The sequence below is a fragment of the Phasianus colchicus genome, chromosome 11 (genome assembly GCF_987193195.1).
Source record: "Phasianus colchicus chromosome 11, bPhaCol1.hap1.1, whole genome shotgun sequence".
In the NCBI taxonomy this organism is placed as follows: Eukaryota; Metazoa; Chordata; class Aves; order Galliformes; family Phasianidae; genus Phasianus; species Phasianus colchicus.
In genome coordinates, this window is record NC_143446.1 from 2,302,211 (window position 1) to 2,321,009 (window position 18,799).

The following is an 18,799-nucleotide window of genomic DNA, read 5'->3' on the forward strand; positions in this document are numbered from 1 at the left end:
CCTTTCTCAAGGCTGTGTCCCAAGCTGTAGTACCCAAAGCCCTGAGTGCAGCACCACTGGCAAAGCAATTCATTCAGCATGTTCACCCTCGTCCTTTTGTGCTGATCCCAGCCACCAACTGAGAGGACAGAGGTGAACACAACTTGCACTCCAGATCCCTTCAGTCTTCCCAGAGCCCTGAAGTCCCTTTTGATTACCTGAGGACTTCTTTTGCCTACCTCTTCATTTCCAGTGTGGAAAACCAGTAATGGATAATAATCAGAGGGTCTGGTGAGTGATGTTCCTAGCAGCATCTCTCACCTGGGCACCAGGCAGGCAGCACACCTCCCTGCAGGACGGATCCCAGCAGCACATCGGGCCCTCGGTTCCCCTCAGAAGTCTCCTATGGCAACAGCCTTTTTTTTTTTTTTTCCTGACTGATGTTGTAGCAAAACAGGGAGCAGACTGACCAGCTTTGGGCAACCTCTGCTGCACGGATGGACTTTCACCACCATCCACATCCCCCAGTCCTTCCTGCTCCAGATCCTCACAGCTGTTCTGTAAGGGCACTTGGGAAGGTGGGACAGGCTGAGGGGCAGTCGGCTTGCTGCCCTGAACAGGGACTTGTTTTCATCCCTCGCTGTCTTTGAAGTCGCCCCTTCCCACCTGACCGTGAGACAGCAGACGATCCCCCACCGCTTGAGGAGCATCTCCCCCACCGCCCTCCTGTAGGGATGCAGAGCGCGACTCCACCCATCGACCCCATTCCCACAATCCCGGATGCTCCTCAGCCTTTCTGCTTCCCCCTTTAGCTCTCCCTCCGTGCTGAGCTGATCGCCCAGCTGCTCACACCGCACACAGCTGGGATCGCTGCTGCAGCGCTGACACGGCCGGGCATCCTCTGCAGCTGCGGCACGGACATTCGTGCTTTCAATCCGAGTCTCCACGATCTTTTAGCAGCAGCTCGCCGCCGTGCGGTGACCACGGCTGCAGCTCGCTGTGTCCAGAGGACAACGACCCATTAAGTGAGCCGTTAATTGCTAAGCGCTAATCCTGCTCTATGGCAACGCCCACTTCCCGTCAGCTGCCGCGAGACGCGAGAGCTGCGGGGCTGCTCTGTTCTATCGCGGTTCCGTGCATAAAGGAGCCGACAGAAACCCCTCCGTATGTCGCGATCAGTCCTGACTGGGGCATTTCCGAAGCAGCGAACCTCGGCGATCAAGGATACAGTCCGGTTCTTGGGTTGCTCATAGTGAAGCCCCATCCAACACGCTTGCAGGGCTCCCACACGAGGCCCAGCTGCTGCATTTTGGAGCAGCCTGGAAGGTGACAGGAGCTGAGACACTGCTCTCATCTGCCCGGCTCCTCACAGCCCTGCATAGGCTGAGATGCCTCCAGCTGTCCTTGCATCTTACAGCAATCTTTGAGACAAAAGTACACGTGTCTTTGTATGGCATCACGGGATGCTGCTTTCTCTATCCATGTTAATAAAACTGTCACTGCCATCTCATATCCTACATCAGTTACAAGTTCTTAGGACTTCCCAAAACCGAGCATTATGCACTGCCTTACGTGACCTGCTTCAACCTGGCACTGCTGACAGCTTGTTTTTCTCATGGTTAGAAATACTTCCAAAGAAGCGTAGTTGTATTTCGTCTCCTCAGTTATGGCAGTAGCCCAACTACACTTGATCTGACTGTGGGCAGTGCTCCTTTTTGCTAAAACACTTCAAGGAGAACGTGAACTCACACAGCCTGAAATTCATCACCCCGTGCTGTTTTCCCTATGGTTTCACTTAAACTGCAGCCAGCGGAGGGCCTTCATGCTCTGTGCAGCTCTTAACGAACTCATGACAGCGTGCAAACCAACATGGGGAAAAACTACAGTATTGAGTCAAGCAGCATCTCCCAGGGAAAATATATTAAAGCTTAAAAAAGTTAATTACCACAACGTACCACAACAAAGAACCGTTTTATTTAGCTTTTAGAATGCCTTTTTGGTTTTCTGTCTGCTGGCTTCTTATCCTCTGTGCCCGACTCCTGCACAGGCAGCCACTTGAGGGGGTTGCGGCGGTACATGGGCCAAGGAGGGAGCGTCAGCTTAGAGAACAGGAACAAAATAAAACACGTAAAGCACGGTGTTAAAGAAGTGCACAGCTTCTGAGAGCTGAACTGCAGCACGGACATTCGTGCTTCCTATCTGAGTCTCCACATTCCTTTTAGCAGAGTACCCAGAGAAACACACTGCCGTTTCTATTACCAATAGAATCAGATGAACCTTAACATTTGATTGAAATGGAAAATCAGTTCAGTGTAGGCAGCAGCATGGAATTGCAGCATTCTGTAAAATCTTAAAGTATTGTAATGTAAGTTTAAGTGCAGGGCTGCGTGCCCTACAGCTCAAAGAAAGCAAAGATGTGCTGCACTGTTACCTGAATTAAATGGCAAACATTTGTGCTTGCAGCCCCGTCATTCAGCTGCTGTTTCAGGTTAAATAGTGGATGTAATTTCTGCTTTGGGCACAAGAAAACCCCCTTACCAAACAGGATAATGCAAATCCAGCCATAACTATGTAGACAGTCCATCCAAACTGCTCAGTGACATATCCGAAGATGAAACCAATTACCTGAAACAAACAAACAAACAAACACACACACATGTTCCTGACAGATTTCAAGCACACAGAAAGGCTGCTGAAGCCACGCTTTGCTGGGGGCGTGGAGAATAGTTAAGAATAAATAATGCTGTGGGTTTTTTTTGTTTGAAAGCACTCTTGGTGCACCTTTCTAACCTCGTCTGCAAAACTGAAGACCGATTTCAAAATTTAAAAAATCAGTAAATACGGAACTAAAGCGTGAACACCAAACCAGGCCCAGCAACGAGGAAAAGAACCAAGATCCTAAAATCAGAACAAACCAAAGCAGCCCCTCGTTATCACCGCGCGTACTCACGGCAGAGACAAGAATGATGCCCTGGAAGATCTGTTCCGCTAATTTCTGGCCCTTGTAGTCCTACGGAACAAAGCCTTCGGTCAGCGGATGCACCCCGCCGGGCAGCCGCCGCGGTGCCGACCCGCCCGTACCATCTGCGTGGGGATGGAGCGGAACACGTCCAGCATGGCGGCGGGGCTCGGCTCCTCGTCCTCCTCACTGCTCTGCTCCCGCTGCTCTCCCTGCTCGTCCTCCTCGCCGGCCGCCTCCCGCTCTCCGCCGTCCTCCTCGCTCTCGCCCTCGCTCTCCCCCTCCCCCCGCACGCCAGGCTCCTCCCCGCCGCTCTCAGCACGCACCTCATCCCTACCGCGCATGCGCAGTGGTACCGGAAGGCGCCTCCGCGCGCGGCCGGAAGCGTCCTCCCCGCGCCCCGCCTCTTGCTGCCGCAGGGCGCCGCCATCCCCGCGGGCCTCCGAAGCGTTTCCCGCGCTGTCGGCCCGGTCCCCGCCGTCGTCTGCGGCCCGCTCCTCGGCCTCGGCCCGGTCTCCGCCGTCGGCCGGAGCCCGCTCGCCGGAGCCGCCCCGCTCATCCATCGGTGCCGGCGCGGCGCGGGACGCCGTCTCCACGGCAACGGCGGTAACGGCCTCAGGACCCCTCGGCGAGGACCCTTCGGGCGGCGGGCGCGGGGCGTCCATCGCGGCGCCTGTCCGGACGCGGCGCTGATTGCCGGCCTGCGGGCGGCTCCCGCCCGCCCCGAGGCTGCGGTCCCTGCCGGCCGAGTCCCCTCGGCAACCGCCGGAGCGGCGGGGCCGGGCGCGGCGCGGTTCGGCAGCCCGCGGTCGGCAGGCGGCGCGGCGGGCGGCCCGGTGCCGAGGTGGCAGTTGGCGGATTAGCGGGCCGGGCGGCGGAGCGGAGCCGGGAGTTCGCGGTTCCTCGGCCCGGCGCCCGCCGTCGTAGCGCGGCGGTTCCTCGGAGCCGCTCGGGGCGGTGCGGCCGTTTGTGGCGGGGCGCGGGGCTGCGGAGCACCATGACTCTGAGGAAAGGTGAGCGTGCGCGCGTGCCCGGCTGCAGCTCCGGGGCTGCCGCGTGTCTGCCGGCTCCTCCAGCCTTTCTCCAACCGTTCCCGTCGTCTTTGTGCTTTGAATCCTCAGTGAACGTCTCCATCCTCGTGGCGGCCGTCGTTATTTTCCTGCTCGTTCTGCACCACAACTTCCTGGGACTCAGCGACCTCCTGAAGCGCGAGCTGACAGGTGTGTGTGCGTGTGCCCGTGTGCGTGTGCCCGTGTGCCCCGTGCCCGGGGCTGTGCAGACACCGCAGCTCAGCTCTCCTAACGGGGCTCCGTCCCTGTGCCGCTGCCCTTCCCAGCCCCACAGAGAGCCTCTCCACGTCCCTGTGAAGCCCCTGTGATTCCCCGCTTTCCAGCTCTGTTCCTCACGTTGCTGAGGTGACCCGGAGTTACATGGGCAGCGTTACAAAAGCCTGCTTAGTGAGGAACTCCTACACCTGATGTGGCCCTGCCACATTTCAGCTGCTGTCTGTGGTGTGAGGATAAATTCTTGCTGCTTCAGCTGAGGTAATGGGATCTGTGGTGCTTGGAATAAAACTGCGTGTGACGCCTTGAAGAATCTTGCAGCAATGGTGGTAACTTAGAATTTGGGTTTCTTTTTTTTTCCCATTAGTTTTTACCTCAAATGAAACAAAAGTAGAAAGGGGAAGGTCAGTGTGACTGGTGGGGAGTGGTTGGGGTAACAGCAGGGAGGAAGGAGGGTGGCTGTAGGTGTGGCAAATTGGGACCAGGGGGAGTGTAGCCTGTGGAGCTGCCACGTAGCACCTTGTTGTGCTGTGTGTGAGCATTTAAAGCTGTCACACGCACTTTATTTGCAAGTGGGACGTTTCCAAGTATGTTAACAGCTTGGATTCCCGACAGCAGGGTCTGTTGTGTGTGTGTTTGATGCTGGGCTGCTCTGGTCCACGTTTCTCATCTCAAACATTGAGGCACTTGTGTGATAGAAACAATTGTAGCCACTGGGGGTTTTAGCATGGTAATAATTGCTGTGTTTCACTTATGGAAAACCAGTATGTGCTGCCATTTGTTCTCCACAGATTCCAATCCCTTAGGACTTCAGCCTATTGACTTCATACCTGCTGCTCCCCAGAGGCTGACGGATGAAAGGAATGATAAGGAAATTTCTGTGGTCATTGCAGCCTCAGATGAGAGGCTTGGAGGTGCAATTGCAGCCATGAACAGCATTTACCGTAACACCAGATCCAACGTGGTTTTCTATATTGTTACTTTGAACGACACTGTGGACCACTTGAGGTAATGGTATTTTTCTGTTAGCTTCCCACAATCCTGTAAAACTGAAGTATCTTTGAAAAGAGTTGAATTTGCCTGATACTGCTCTCCTGCATTGCTTGCTGTCCTGTCTGCTGCTGCTCACTGCTTCTTTTTGGCAAAGCTGCAGTGGGGGGTACCAGTTGTTCCTTCTGGTAGTGTTTCAGTGATGGAAAAGAGACATCCAGTGGGTGAGGCTGGAGAGGAGGGCTTGCTTCCTGCATCTCACCTGACCAATTTAAATGCATGCAATCAAGTTTTTCTCTCTCTCTCTCTTCTTCTTCTTTTTTTTTTTTTTTCATTTTTGCACAGCTCTGTTCACGCTGATGTTTTTTTTTGAAGCACCTGTAGTAACAGGATGATGTATTTATATAATAGAATAAGCAGCAGTCTCATACCTCTCAGATGTCACAGCCATGTAGTGTGCTGGTGGTGGACATTTGAAACGCTCCTGAAGTCTGATGCAATTTGCTCTATACTGCTACGTTTGTTGGGTGGAGAAAAGAGCAGCCAGAACAAGATCTTTTTATTGGATCCGTTGTTTATTGTTTCATTTTTTTCTCTCACTTAATAAAGTCTGTACTCTTCCTGTCTGCAGGCTGTGGCTAACAAACACTGCTCTGAAAAATCTGAGATACCAAATTTTGAATTTTGACCCTCGTGTCTTAGAAGGGAAGGTGCAAGCGGATCCCCAGAAGGCAGACAGCATAAAGCCAGTAAGGATGATGCTGATTTCCTTTTGCGGTTACTACTTAGTGACAGTACACTTTGATTTTAGCCTCCAATGGCTTTAGAACTCAGCTAGCTTTCAAAACCCAAAGAAATATTTTATAATTAAGTTTCTAAATTCCAGTAAGAGTATTTCTCTCAGATAGTACAGGCTGGTTTTGAATATCCCCCTGTTCAATCCTAGTATCTTTGTTACCGATATCTACAGTGAAACACAGCTAATTGTGTGCTAAACATGCCAGAGCCTCTGGGGTACTGCATATATGAAGAGATAAGGAATTCAAATAGAGACTGTTTTTAAAGTTAGTTTATCAATGCTCACAGGAAACCAGGACTAGATGGAACCTGCCCATTTAAACCAATATCTTAGAAATTATTTTGTTTCCTGGATAGAAGTTGTCATGCACACCACTGCCACAGATAAGTGTCTGGAGATTAATTTCACGTGTATTTGAACCATTTTCCATGTAATTTTTTGCTTTTCATGCGTCCACAGTTAACCTTTGCAAGATTCTATTTGCCCAGTTTGGTACCTCATGCAGAAAAGGCCATCTATGTGGATGATGACATAATAGTCCAAGGTATGGGACCATTTCTTACTACAATTTTTGCCACTGGTCTATGCTGGGTTCATTATGCCACCTCTGACAGCAGCCAAGCACTTTTGCTATAAGGAAAGATGTAAAAACTTTGCAAAAACGATTGGATCAAACTTCATGTTTTTATCTGCTGTGGTGATAGACTGAACAAAAGCTCACTCAGAGCTTAAGCAGGGTTGCTTCTAATTTTCTTGTGTGGATTTCCATTTTTCAGATGATATCCTTGAGCTTTACAATACTCCACTGAAACCTGGACATGCAGCTGCTTTTTCAGATGACTGTGACTCTACCACCAATAAGGTTGCTGTCCGTGGAGCAGGGAATCAGGTTGGTTTTATTCTGATTCAGTTGTAACAATACTGCAGACTCCAGGCTTAGGAGGAGGGCGCTTGGCTTTGTTGTTCTTGAAGGCTGACTTCCAAACACAGTGAACCTGACTGTACCTACCCAAATCATGTGGCTCAGGTAATTACACTCTTTCTTTTTCAGTACAATTACATTGGGTTTCTGGATTACAAGAAAGAAACCATCCGAAAGCTTGCGATGAAAGCCAACACCTGCTCTTTCAATCCAGGAGTTTTTGTTGCTAATCTGACAGAATGGAAATTACAAAACATCACTAAGCAGTTGGAGAAGTGGATGACACTTAATGTAGCGTAAGTACCCCTGAGATGGGGCTGAGTGCAGGTCAGGAACCTGAGTGCAGGGTTATGGTGGTGGCATTTAACTGTTAAATAAATGGTGGGCTGTGTATTTATCTGTCGATTCCTGTCATGAGGCTGCAAGTGAAAGTCAGCTGATGTAGGCAATGATCCTTTCCCAACTTCTTTCCCTCTTCTCTTTCAGAGAGGAACTTTACAGCAGAACTCTGGCTGGCAGCATCACTACACCTCCACTGCTCATAGTATTTTACAAGCAGCATTCCAGTATTGATCCCCTGTGGAATGTACGACATCTTGGTATGTATGAAATAGCTGTGATGCTTGGCCAAGGGCCACCACCACCGAGGGTCTGTAGCTGGACCCTTAGTTGATGATACAGGAAATGGATCTTTTCCTTCCGTGTGCTTGTGCTTTAAGAAACACCACCTTATGTTGCTCTTGCATTTTGTGGGCTTAATTCTTCGTGTTCCTCTTTGAGCTGCCAGGCAGGTTGTTCTTCATTTCTCAAATACTTTTTTCCTTTTTATTGGAAGCAGTGTTTCCACATGTACATTAATGTGTTCTAGGTGCCTCCTAGGCTTGTTAAGAGGAACAAGCAGTCATTCTCTGTTCTGCTACTGGTAAAACCATAAATCTGGGAGAGGTCTCTCTGTTTCAAATGAGTAAAATGTATGCTCCTGAATACACACGGGCATTAAAAGGCTTTTAAAGAACTTGGAAGTTAAAGCGGTTCATTTAAATACATGCTAAGGCAGAGCAAAGTGTCCTTCAGCTGCATCCAAATTACTTTCTAATTTGCTGATTTCTGCCTCCCATTCCCAATTAAAAATCTTTGTTTTCAAGTTGACAAATTGCATGGTTTTTCTGCTGCCTTTATTTCAGACACTAACGCTTCTTTCTCAATAAAAGGGTCTAACGCTGGAAAAAGATATTCTCCTCAGTTTGTGAAAGCTGCCAAGCTGCTCCATTGGAACGGACATTTCAAACCGTGGGGAAGAACGGCTTCATACGCTGAGGTGTGGGAGAAGTGGTATGTCCCTGATCCTACAGGCAAGTTCAGCCTGATCCGAAGGCATCCTGAAGCCTATGAAGCAAAGTAAAGTACGTTTTCAATTACTGTCAGCATTTTCTCAGGACACTTGTGGAGCCAAGCAATGGTTTTTTTTTTTTTTACTCAGTTTGTACAACAGAACAGCCCTTACCTCCTGGAGCACAGGGAGATGCACTTACTCAGGTGTAGTGGTGCAGCTCCAAGCTGCACAGTTCCAAAGGAGACTCGCTTTGCTTGTGTGACTGAGGGTGGTGCTCCAGCAGGGAGTGAAGGGGCCCCTCCACACACCAGTGCTTCTGTGAGGGCATTTCTGTCTGTTGTGTGTCCTTCTGCTCTTTACTACGAATCTTCATGGGGAAATTGTTTTGTCAGTTAGAAACAGTTCCAGAAACAAGATGGAACTTCAGCTGGAGTTTGTACTGTGCAGCTGTCGCACAGGAATGTACTGTAATTAAGAGCTGCTTGGAGTTTGTTCTGTTGTTTTCTTAACCTGTGAAATAGTTTCATCAACAGTCCTTTCTTGCATGAAAACTGCTTCCATCCATTTGTGTCAGCATTTCTTGCACAATTCTGCAAAATCAAATCTTGACTCTTGAAGGGTTGCTAAAGTGTTGACTATGCAAAAAGTGGTTTGAACTGCTAGTGCACACAAACATTTTCTGTAACTGGTGGAGAAAATGTCTTAAAAATAAAAGCTAATGTTACATTTTTGACATTAACCTCTGCTACTGGCAGTATGATTTGTGACTTGTTCTGATATCTGAAGTGTGCTTCATTTTTACATAAAAGCAGTGTTAAATACTAATTGAGGTCAGAGCAAATTGATCTCATTTTGGGGAAAACAATCTAAGAACGTGCTAAGTATTTACTTTTGGGATCAAGCTGTGAAACAGGTCTGTATTGTTCACAAGTTCCTCACCATTCTCTGCCAGAAGTTTTTCCTGTTGTGCTCTTCCTGGTCTCATCTTCAAATTTCCCAAGCAAGAGCCTGCTGCCACCTTTCACAGCTTGCAGTCAATCAGCTTTTTTTTTTTTAAAAAAATTGCTGTAGTTTTTGTTTTTTCTTGTTTTTATTTGAATAATAATAGTTGGGAGCAAGGTGTCAAGACTGGCTTGGTGTTTTGTGGGCTGAAAAACAACAGGGACCTCAAGAGTTCAGTTGCATGTATGAATATGTTTTAGTGCCTTGTAAATGAAAACGATTTCCAACTTTTCATCTCACTGACCACAGTTCTGACTGTGTCCTGGGTGCTGGTCCCTGGTTTGTTACTGACCTGTGAAGTTAAATGGTATCTCTTTACCCCAGAAATGGGGTGATGGTAGCCCTTTTTTGCAGGGGCACATCTTTATTGCACAGAGGTACAGGTCTTGCTTTAGTTACCAGTTAGTTATAACTGTACTTCTATCTGTTGTTCAAGAGCTTCCACTCCAGTGAAGTCATTATAGTTATCACACTCACAATTAACCTCTCCTAGTGAAGCTACTGGACATATAAAGCCATGCCTACATAAAATGTTACAGCCAGATGAACTAAGCAGAGTTATTTAACCAGCCTTTACCTTCACAAAACCAGGAATGCTTACTGCCAGAAGGCACTATTGTAGAGATACAGCCTCTGCAACCCTGCAGGAAAAACATTTTGCCTTTTATGAGAATAAAGTTAATTGCTAGAATTAAACATTTACCATTATTTTTTGAAATAAAACACCAGACTTTGTAATTTTTAAATGTTTTTGTAAGCCACAAAGAACAGATCAATGCAGTATAATATTTTTAAAAATATTTTTGTTTATTTTTAAACAGGAATTAATGTGTAGGATTTTAGCATTGTATAACTGTACAAAATCTGCAACCATTGAGAGAGGGGCAATATTATATAAGTTACTGGAGTCCTGACAGCAGCTATGGTATATGGCGTTCCTCCACCTTCTGTAACAGAAACCTCTCTCTGTTCTGAAAGGCAGGAACAGTCTCCAAGCCTTCTCTTCACACATCTCATTACACGTAGTCTGTATTAAAATCATAGGCATCATCTTCACCTGCTGTCTTGTCTAAGCTGAATGGCAGTGAGTTGGCAAGTCCACTTTCTGAGAAAAAGGAATGGTTTGTTAGTGAAATCAGTGCAAGTACTAGAGTACTGCAGGTCGTACTTCATGCTGTGGGTTTTAGCACAGACCTGCTATCTCATTTTCTGAATGTGCACGTTCTGTTTGTCCCACTCCAAGCTCAGCATTCCCAGTCATCTGAGTCCTGCCATCCTACAATGGGTTGAAGAGGTCAGACATATGAGTTTCCTCAGACATCACTAATGAAACTTTCCATGTAAATGAGATACAGAGACTGAGCATAGTGTGGTTGTCCCAGTGCGTAGCTGCTGGTCAGGAACTTGCTGACTGACTTAGATCAACACTGATTTCTTAATTTGCTGATTTCTTAACTAAGCAAGGTGCTCAGCCCTTATTTCTATAGGAAATGTGGTTCTAGAGGCTTTGTGGCTACTCCAGGTGACTCTGCAGTGCCTGCACGTTATTTGTAACAAGATGCTAACCGGCTACTTGGTGTCAGGGCCCAAGCAGGCAGAAAACAAATGAAACCCTGGGTTTACCTCTTTGACATTATTCTCTTCTTTTTCTTCTTCTATACCATCTTGATCATCATCAGTCTCCATGAAATCCTCTTCCTCGTGGCTTGTTTCCAAATCCTCCCACTCTGATTCTTCTTCTACCACCTTATTTTTCACTATTTTCCCATTAGTCATCCCAGCTGATTGGAAAACAATGCTGCTTGCTGGACTGGGGTACTTTAAAGCTGGGAAATATATACACAGCTGTTACATTATTGTTAGCAGGAGATACAATGTCTACCCATTAGAAGGATCACCTTCCCACATAAGCAGGGAGTAAAAGCAAGAACAAAAAGATTGCTAGGATGTAGAACCTGGTCCTGAGTATAAGATGTATTGAGCAGAAACATATTTTGTTGGTCTAACTAGGAAATGGGGGAGGGTAAAGGAAGAAAGGGCCCATAAGCACTGGCTATTTAGAAAGGTTAAATCAGATGAGCAGAAACTGATAACTACTGGGGTAATCTAGCAGGGGTAATTTGTGTTAAGACAGCACTCAAGTCCACTGCTTCGTTGCACTGGAATCCATTGCCTTCTCTAAAGGCTTTTGTCTGCTATTGACAAAGGCATCATACAAACCCCAGGACAACTTTCATTGATGGTCTCCCATTACAGCTGCTACAATGGCTCTTGGTGGTAGCACTGCAGTACCTTGGACTGTGCTGCTGTTTTCTTCTTCCAGCTTCTTTAAATTAAAGCCCCTCTGCATTTCAGCTATTTTGTCTTCTGTCAGGTATGGCGGCCTGATCTGAGATGCTGGTGGTTCTGAGTGGTAGCTTATTTTAGCTCTGCAAAAACCAAAAGATAACAGCTAAATCACCATATTTAATAATAAAACCCGGAGCCCATGCCTTCCAAACTCCTCAACTGAACCACTCATTCAGTATTATTTGTTTAGCAGCAGTTAAATGACTGTTTAAATTGGAGTCAGAAGCTGTCAGTAACAGAATTAAAGATAGCCTGCTCTGAAACACCTGAACCACTTCAGCAAATGAAATGTTCACACCTCATTTGTCACTGATTCTGAATTCATTCCACACTCAGCAGAACACAGGAATCACTAAAGGTTCCAAAAAAAAAAAAAAAAAAAAAAAAAGCTGTTGCAAGATTCCTTCTTGATGGAAAAGAGCACTACAGGAACACTATCTGAGGTCAGGGCAAATTCCCCTACCAAACGTACAGCAGGGGTCAGCAAACTGGCTGCAGAATTCTACGTAGTTTGTTTTACTCTCTGTATATATTGTATTATTTTAGAAAATTATCCCTGGGTGGTGTCTTCTCTTGGCCAATCCAGCCTGATTGCTCAAAATAAAAACAAAAGCAGCCTCTTGTTTCTGGAAGCAGTTCTCAGGACTCAATGTGCTGTGGAGTCACAGCAGATTTAACAATGTCAAAATCAAAAAGGTCAACAGCACAAAACAAAATTAATAACATACATACCCTGTCCAGTCACAAAGTAGTGATTTAGCTATGTTCTCTATGTCAGGAACACCTCCTTTTTTCAGCATACCCCTTTTCTGAGCAAGTAGACTTAGAAGTTCTTCAGTATTCTTGAAATCTGGGATACTGTAGAACATCATTACCTAGTGTAAAAGAAAACAGTGGGAGGAAGCAGTTATCACAGAACTGGAAGGGGACCAGGCTTATGTGAATATATTGAAATTAGAGTGAAATCAGAGTTGGATCTGAAGTCTTCACTGTAATAAGAAGGAATGAAATTATCTTCATTTTTCACTCTATTACATCATTGCCTGGTGATATATTTACAAGCAGGTGGTTTGCTGATGGATTTTTATTTTTTCTTTACATCAGCGAACTCATTGATAAAACAAAGTGGCTGACAGGATCCTGGTGTGTTGCAACCATCTTCCACATACAAGGATAAAGATCACACTCAGCATTGGATACACTAACCAAAATCTGGTTAAGGAGAAAACAGTGCAGAACAACTATGTGAAGTGAAGTGAACTTCTGTTATTGGCCTAAGAAAGCTAGAGAGGAGCTGTGAAAGAATGATGACAGAACTTACCTGCTGCTTATTGCAGTGATTCAGAACAGCATCCACTGCTTTAATCACGTTCACTGAGCACGATTCCCCACTGTGTATGATACTTCTCAGGGCCAGAGTCACAGCACTGTTGGTAGGATCTGCAACTATGCTTGGACTGTCTAAAATCTTCATGTGTTTGTCAATACGCACAACTTGCATGGACCTGGTCAGAGAGAAGCAGGCCACATCTGAAGACAAATCAAACAAAGGACTGATAACAGCAAAGGAAGCAAGCCACAAAGCTCAGCATTGGATTGAATGCACTTCATACAGAGTCAGTTTCAGTGCTTTCTCATCATGTGCTTTGTGCTGGACAGAAATCCAAATGCACAGTAAGAGCAAGTTTATGCACTGTATTCTGTGGCAACTTGCCATGATGAAAGATAATGTTCTGAATGATGCAAATTGAAATATGCATTTAAAACTGAACTTAGGCATACTCTGACTGCTCCTGATGCATGGAAATTGTACACAACCAACTCAAGGTAATCAGAACAGACAGGAAAATAAACAGCTGTTAACACTCAGCTTACTTGGTGACACCTCTGGCTGGCCCAACATCACAAACACGATCTTTCTTAATACTATTGATTATGCTGCTCTTCCCCACATTAGGAAAACCTGGGAAAAAAAGAAAAAAAAGCACAAAAACCCTCATAAATAGGAAAACTCAGCTTTAGTTAACAACTTATCATGTGTTTTTGGTAAACATATATCTTCCATGTGAGATCAGAGTTGGATCTGAAGTCTTCATATAGAACTCAGACAAAGTCTGTATCCTCATTTCTCACATTTGCAATAGAAAGGACGTGAAAGACATCACTGAATGTCACACCACAAACCTCACCAGATGGGAGGAAGAGGCAGTGTAGGCTGTGCAGTATGTAACCTAAAGCTGCTTTATCAGCTAAGGCCTCATAAAATGTGCATTCCATGGGTCACATACACTCTGCATTGAAGTACAAGACAGATCACTATCACCTGAGGTGCTATGAGTCTCAGCTGAAAGTGAGCATACTGCCAAGAAGGTCCAGAAGCGAGTCACACATTGGCTGTTTTACACAGGTTACCAGAGCTCTAATGGGAGGAAAAGGAAACTTCTGCCATCTCTCCAAACTCTTACCTACTAACCCAACCTGAATGGCTTTGTTCTGAGTCCTGCCATACTCCTGAAGAAGTTTCATAAGGCATCCACTTCCAAAACTTTCAGTGTGTCTTGACAAATCAATACGTGTCCTTCTTCTCGAGAAAGTCTCCTGTTACAGGATTCAAAGGAAAAAAAAAACCCAAAACAAACACATTATTGTTACATTTATTCATCTACTGTGACACTTTAAACTCCCGTGCTTCATTAGCTGATGTTACTGTGTCCTTCTTCTAAACAGACGGAATTAGTTCAGTAAGAATTTGGCTAAGATGAATCTAGCAGTTAAGTGATGGTTAAAAAAAAAAAAAAGTAGCAATCAAACACTTGAAGCAGTGTGAACAAACCTACAGGGCTCCTTCTTTCAGTTCAGACTGTGTTGCAGATGGGCTGTGTGAGCAGGAAGTAACCACGTACATTCATGGAGGGGAGTTCTTTAATCTGTACATTCACTCAATGAACTGTTCAAAAAAAATTGTATCTTTTTTTACTTGACTTTAAAGCTGTTCCCTGCCTTTGGGCTTCTGTGCCATTTCACACGGGGGTCTATTTGACTACACTGTTACCAGCGTTAGGGCAGGTGGAGCACAATGTATCAATACACATTGTCTCAAGCCAGCATCTTCACAAAGCTGAAACTAGAACCGCAGGGAGCTTAACTCCTTGATCATCTTTCATGAAATAACAGCAGCTGCAGCCTTTAGTAACAGTGACAGTCAAGATGAATGCAGTATACACTGCATATGTTTACCTACAACACAACTCCGATGTGCAATCATCCTGTATAGATGAAAAATTCCTCATCTTCCTCCCCTTACTGTCCTGCAAAACAGCCCACTTTCACTCTCCAGTTCAACATCCCATGCACAAAACAATATGTATTTCAACAGCACGTATTCCCCAACTGCACTACAAAGCTCAACATGTGAAAGAACATCCATTAGTTGAAGTAGTATAATCAATCACAGGAAAAATGAATTTTAAAGAACAAGAGATCCTGCTTCAACGTGTTTCAACACATACAACTGCAAACACGTATGATTCAGTCATCTGAGTCAGCACGCAGTGCTCTTACCATATTCCTGTCCTTCAGCAGCGTCGCTGATTTAAAGGCAACTGTTGGAAATTCCTTCTTCAAATAATTCAACCACTTCTCTAAGTTCTCTTTTGGCACTAAATCTGAAAAAAAAAAAAAAAGAGCACAGTCTTTTCCTTACTGCTGTGAATGTTGTGTTGCTGTCTGGAGAAATCTAAGACAGAATCAGAAACCAGGATGTATTCTGTCCACTTAGTACATTCCTTTACGAAAATTAATGCTTGGCTGAAAACTCCATGGCTTTTGTATTTATTTTTATGTACACTTCCAGTAAACTATTAGTTAAGTTCCCCAAAGCCACCCATGGCTGCAGCTTTTAATGTTTATTTTCTGCCCCAAGTAGAACATACCACAGTTACACTTTCAGACTCTGTGTTTTTAATGTTGGAGTATCACAAGGAGACTCTGCAGGGATGAAGGGTGATGTGGGCTAGTCCACCATCCCTGCAAAAGCTATGCTAACACAAAGTTCCTATTGCTCTTTCACTCTGCATTTCCTTCTTTTTGCACTGCAGATAACTCACTAATAACCAGCTTTCCCAGCTGGTCTCATCTGCTTTTGTGTGGTTTCCTTCATACAGCAATGAGAGCCAAACTTCAAAGACAACTCTTGTGCTGATTTGCTGATGCTTAACTCATCTCAGTGGGTATCAGCATTGCTATCTCTGCTTACTTCATCTTTGTTCACATAAATGTTACTAGATCCCTACTTCTTGCCAAGTTTGGCTGACACTGGCCAGAACTTATCGTAAAAGAAAGGGACTAATGTGCAACTACCTGTCTTAGTGTTGTTTTTTTAGCAAACTAGACTAAAAGGCAGAGGGAACAAGGCCACTTCCCTACGGCAGCGAGCTCAGAGTTGGATCTTATGACTTCAACAAAATCTCAGATTTCTTTACGTATTTCTTCACAGCTCACTTAAAACAGAACCACCCAGTGACTTAAGTAACACTTCAAGAAAACTGGTTTCTTACCAATTTTGTTCAGAACCAACAACAGCTTTTTTTCTCCTCCAGAGCAAGTAATGGCTTGTTCCAGCTGGGGACACCGACAGCCCATTGGATCTCTCGCATCTAAAACCTCCAGAACCACATCTGAGGTCTCAATCACCTACATAAGGGGGGAAAAAAAAAGATTAAAAAAAAAGAAAACTCTCAAATAGGAGATGGCAAACAATTTGACAGATGGTAACTAAGCTGTGGCTTACAACAGTGACTACTGAATTTCACAGAATATTTGGTAGGTGAGGTTTCTTAAGACTGTTTGTTTGAACTCTTATCTTCTGAAAGAGAAATTGAGAGAAAAAGCTGAAAATTGCCACAGGTTTCTGTAGTCAAGAAATCCTTGGACAGGAATATCTCATAACTGAAAGAGCTCTCTGGTCACTATGTACTGACATTGGTCCTAGAAGTGTTTTGCTTCAGAATGCTCGATATCTCAGTAGTCAGCACCAGGCAAGACTGAAACTCTCATGGTTTCTACAGTAATATCACTTACTTCCGTGCTGAAGTTTATCACAAGCAACCTTTACATTTCCTAGTTGTTGCACAGTAATGCAGGAAGGAAAATAACATGGGGATTATAAAAAGGAGGGGAATCAACTTGTTACTTGGGTAGACAGTGATAGGACAAGGGGGAATGGTTTTAAGCTCAAGGAGGGAAGGTTTGGATTGGATGGCAGGGCGAAGTTCTTCACAGAGAGATTGGTGAGGTGCTCGAACTGCTTCCCAGAGAGACTGTGGATGCTGCATCCCTGAAGGTGTTCAAGGCCAGGTTGGATGGGGCAGCCTGGTCTAGTATTAGATAGGGAGGTTGGTGGCCCTGCCTGGAGCAGGCGGTTGGGACTTGATGATCCTTGGGGTCCCTTCAAAACCAAGCTGTTCTATGATTTTAAGTTGTTTCACTGCCTCTCAAAGTACCTAAAATAGTTGAAGCTTCTTACTTTCTCAAGCTCACTGTGAAATGATTTCTTTGCATTTTTATCCAGCGCCTTCTTGGTTTTCTTTGCTTCAGATTTGCCAGAGGATTCCTACATGCAAATAAAGCAAAAAAGAAACGATTTAACTGAGAATTACTGTATTGTATTTGTGTGCACACACAGCCTTAAGACCTAACACAGTACGGGACTTGCAGAGGTGTAATTTTAGGATGACATCTTTGCTTTGTGTGAAGACAATCGGATACCAACCTTTCCCTCAGTTTGTTCCTGGATTGCAGCCGCACTCTTCTTGGCATCGAGCTTCCTCCTCTTCTCGAGTTCTTTCTGCCTGTCGAGCTTCTGCTTCCGCTTGAGTTCTTCGAGCTGATTGCAAACAAGCAAGGGCCAACGGAGGTAACACACGTGTGAGGGAGGGACAGGATATCACCCTTCTGCCCACATTTACTGATTCGTGTTAAGGGATGTCGCTGCAACTCAGTTACACACACACACACGTCCATGCATGCACAACATGCATGCATACATGTACAAACACGCATATGTGCACGCGCACACATGTACACACACACGTGCATGTACATATGTGCACATGTACAGGTGCATGCACACACATGCACAAATGTACACGTGCATGTGCATGCACACACACATGCAAGCACACGTACACACACATACATGCACACACATGTATGCAGACATGTACGCAGACATGCAAGCACACATACATGCACATGTGCACGTACACATGCACACTCATGCACACTCATGCACACTTGCACACATGTGCACACAAACACGCATGCACACCAACACATACACACACACATGCACACGTATACACACGCATATGTGCACACTCACCTGCACACACACAAACACACGTGCATGCACAGGTGCACGTGCACACAAAAGTACACGTACAAACAACACACACACGTACAAACAAGTGTACACGTGCACATGCAGGTGCACGCACACACAGACATGTGCACACACGTACAACACACACATGCACACACATACACGCACATGCATACACACATACACTAGCACATGTGCACATGCACACATGCACACACACACGTACACAGACACACTTACACACACGCTCTCACACACATGTGCACGCAGACACATGCACAAACACGCACACACACGCCGTTACCCGCTGCTTCCTCAGCTCGGCCTCCCTCAGCAGAGCCTCCTTGAACGGCGCCGCTCCAGGCACACCGGGGTCCTTGCGGGGCTTCTTGCGGCCGCGTTTCTTGGCCTCCTTGCGGACCTTGCGGTGGTGCTCCCGGATCTGAGTGCACACACGGGAAGGTCGGCAGAGCCCGAGCAGCGCCGCGCGGCTTCGTGCCCCGCTCCGCCCCGCGGCCCGGCCTCACCTTCTTCTGGATCTTGTACCGCTTGTGGCACGTCAGCCGCTTGCTCGCCTTCCTCAGCTCTGCGGAGCAAAGTAAAGTGAAGCAAAGCAAAGCGACGCCCGTCAGCCCCGCTCAGCCGCCTCCCCCCCGCCCCCCAGCCGCCCGCTCCCGCGCTCCTCACTCGGTCTCTTCATGGCGCCGCGCACGCGGAGCCGCCCGCCCGCCCCTTCCTCCCGCCGGCGGGCGCTGCCGTAAAGCGAGGCGGCGCTTCCTCGCGGAGGTGTCGCGCGGGCCG

The 18,799-nt window shown here is 46.2% G+C and overlaps 3 protein-coding genes and 4 non-coding genes across 7 annotated transcripts; 1 reads left to right on the plus strand and 6 right to left on the minus strand.

Annotated features, from left to right (window-relative positions):
• Nucleotides 1-1,931: 1,931 nt before the first annotated feature.
• On the minus strand, nucleotides 1,932-3,512 carry SPCS1 (signal peptidase complex subunit 1). The gene is made up of 4 exons (XM_031609415.2): nucleotides 3,061-3,512; nucleotides 2,930-2,989; nucleotides 2,518-2,604; nucleotides 1,932-2,078 (listed from the first exon to the last, which is right to left on the minus strand). The coding sequence occupies exons 1-4, from the start codon at nucleotides 3,499-3,501 to the stop codon at nucleotides 1,956-1,958; spliced, it is 711 nt and encodes a 236-aa protein (XP_031465275.2). The 5' UTR covers nucleotides 3,502-3,512; the 3' UTR covers nucleotides 1,932-1,955.
• Nucleotides 3,513-3,762: 250 nt separating this feature from the next.
• GLT8D1 (glycosyltransferase 8 domain containing 1) lies at nucleotides 3,763-9,004 on the plus strand. The gene is made up of 9 exons (XM_031609427.2): nucleotides 3,763-3,951; nucleotides 4,060-4,158; nucleotides 5,013-5,229; nucleotides 5,843-5,960; nucleotides 6,470-6,554; nucleotides 6,787-6,899; nucleotides 7,062-7,228; nucleotides 7,419-7,531; nucleotides 8,144-9,004. The coding sequence occupies exons 1-9, from the start codon at nucleotides 3,936-3,938 to the stop codon at nucleotides 8,332-8,334; spliced, it is 1,119 nt and encodes a 372-aa protein (XP_031465287.1). The 5' UTR covers nucleotides 3,763-3,935; the 3' UTR covers nucleotides 8,335-9,004.
• Nucleotides 9,005-10,053: 1,049 nt separating this feature from the next.
• Nucleotides 10,054-18,773, minus strand: GNL3 (G protein nucleolar 3). Its single transcript, XM_031609426.2, has 15 exons — nucleotides 18,686-18,773; nucleotides 18,526-18,584; nucleotides 18,303-18,440; nucleotides 17,387-17,500; nucleotides 17,141-17,227; nucleotides 16,173-16,308; nucleotides 15,178-15,281; nucleotides 14,082-14,214; nucleotides 13,492-13,579; nucleotides 12,938-13,121; nucleotides 12,349-12,491; nucleotides 11,560-11,696; nucleotides 10,891-11,093; nucleotides 10,462-10,543; nucleotides 10,054-10,372 (listed from the first exon to the last, which is right to left on the minus strand). Exons 1-15 carry the CDS (start codon nucleotides 18,696-18,698, stop codon nucleotides 10,284-10,286), a joined length of 1,710 nt encoding a protein of 569 aa, XP_031465286.1. The 5' UTR covers nucleotides 18,699-18,773; the 3' UTR covers nucleotides 10,054-10,283.
• LOC116239348 (small nucleolar RNA SNORD19) lies at nucleotides 12,569-12,641 on the minus strand. Its single transcript, XR_004169100.1, has one exon. It is a non-coding gene; the product is annotated as a small nucleolar RNA SNORD19 (small nucleolar RNA).
• On the minus strand, nucleotides 13,191-13,269 carry LOC116239352 (small nucleolar RNA SNORD69). Its single transcript, XR_004169103.1, has one exon. It is a non-coding gene; the product is annotated as a small nucleolar RNA SNORD69 (small nucleolar RNA).
• Nucleotides 13,675-13,747, minus strand: LOC116239349 (small nucleolar RNA SNORD19). The gene has a single exon (XR_004169101.1). It is a non-coding gene; the product is annotated as a small nucleolar RNA SNORD19 (small nucleolar RNA).
• On the minus strand, nucleotides 16,039-16,114 carry LOC116239350 (small nucleolar RNA SNORD19). The gene has a single exon (XR_004169102.1). It is a non-coding gene; the product is annotated as a small nucleolar RNA SNORD19 (small nucleolar RNA).
• Nucleotides 18,774-18,799: the final 26 nt, after the last annotated feature.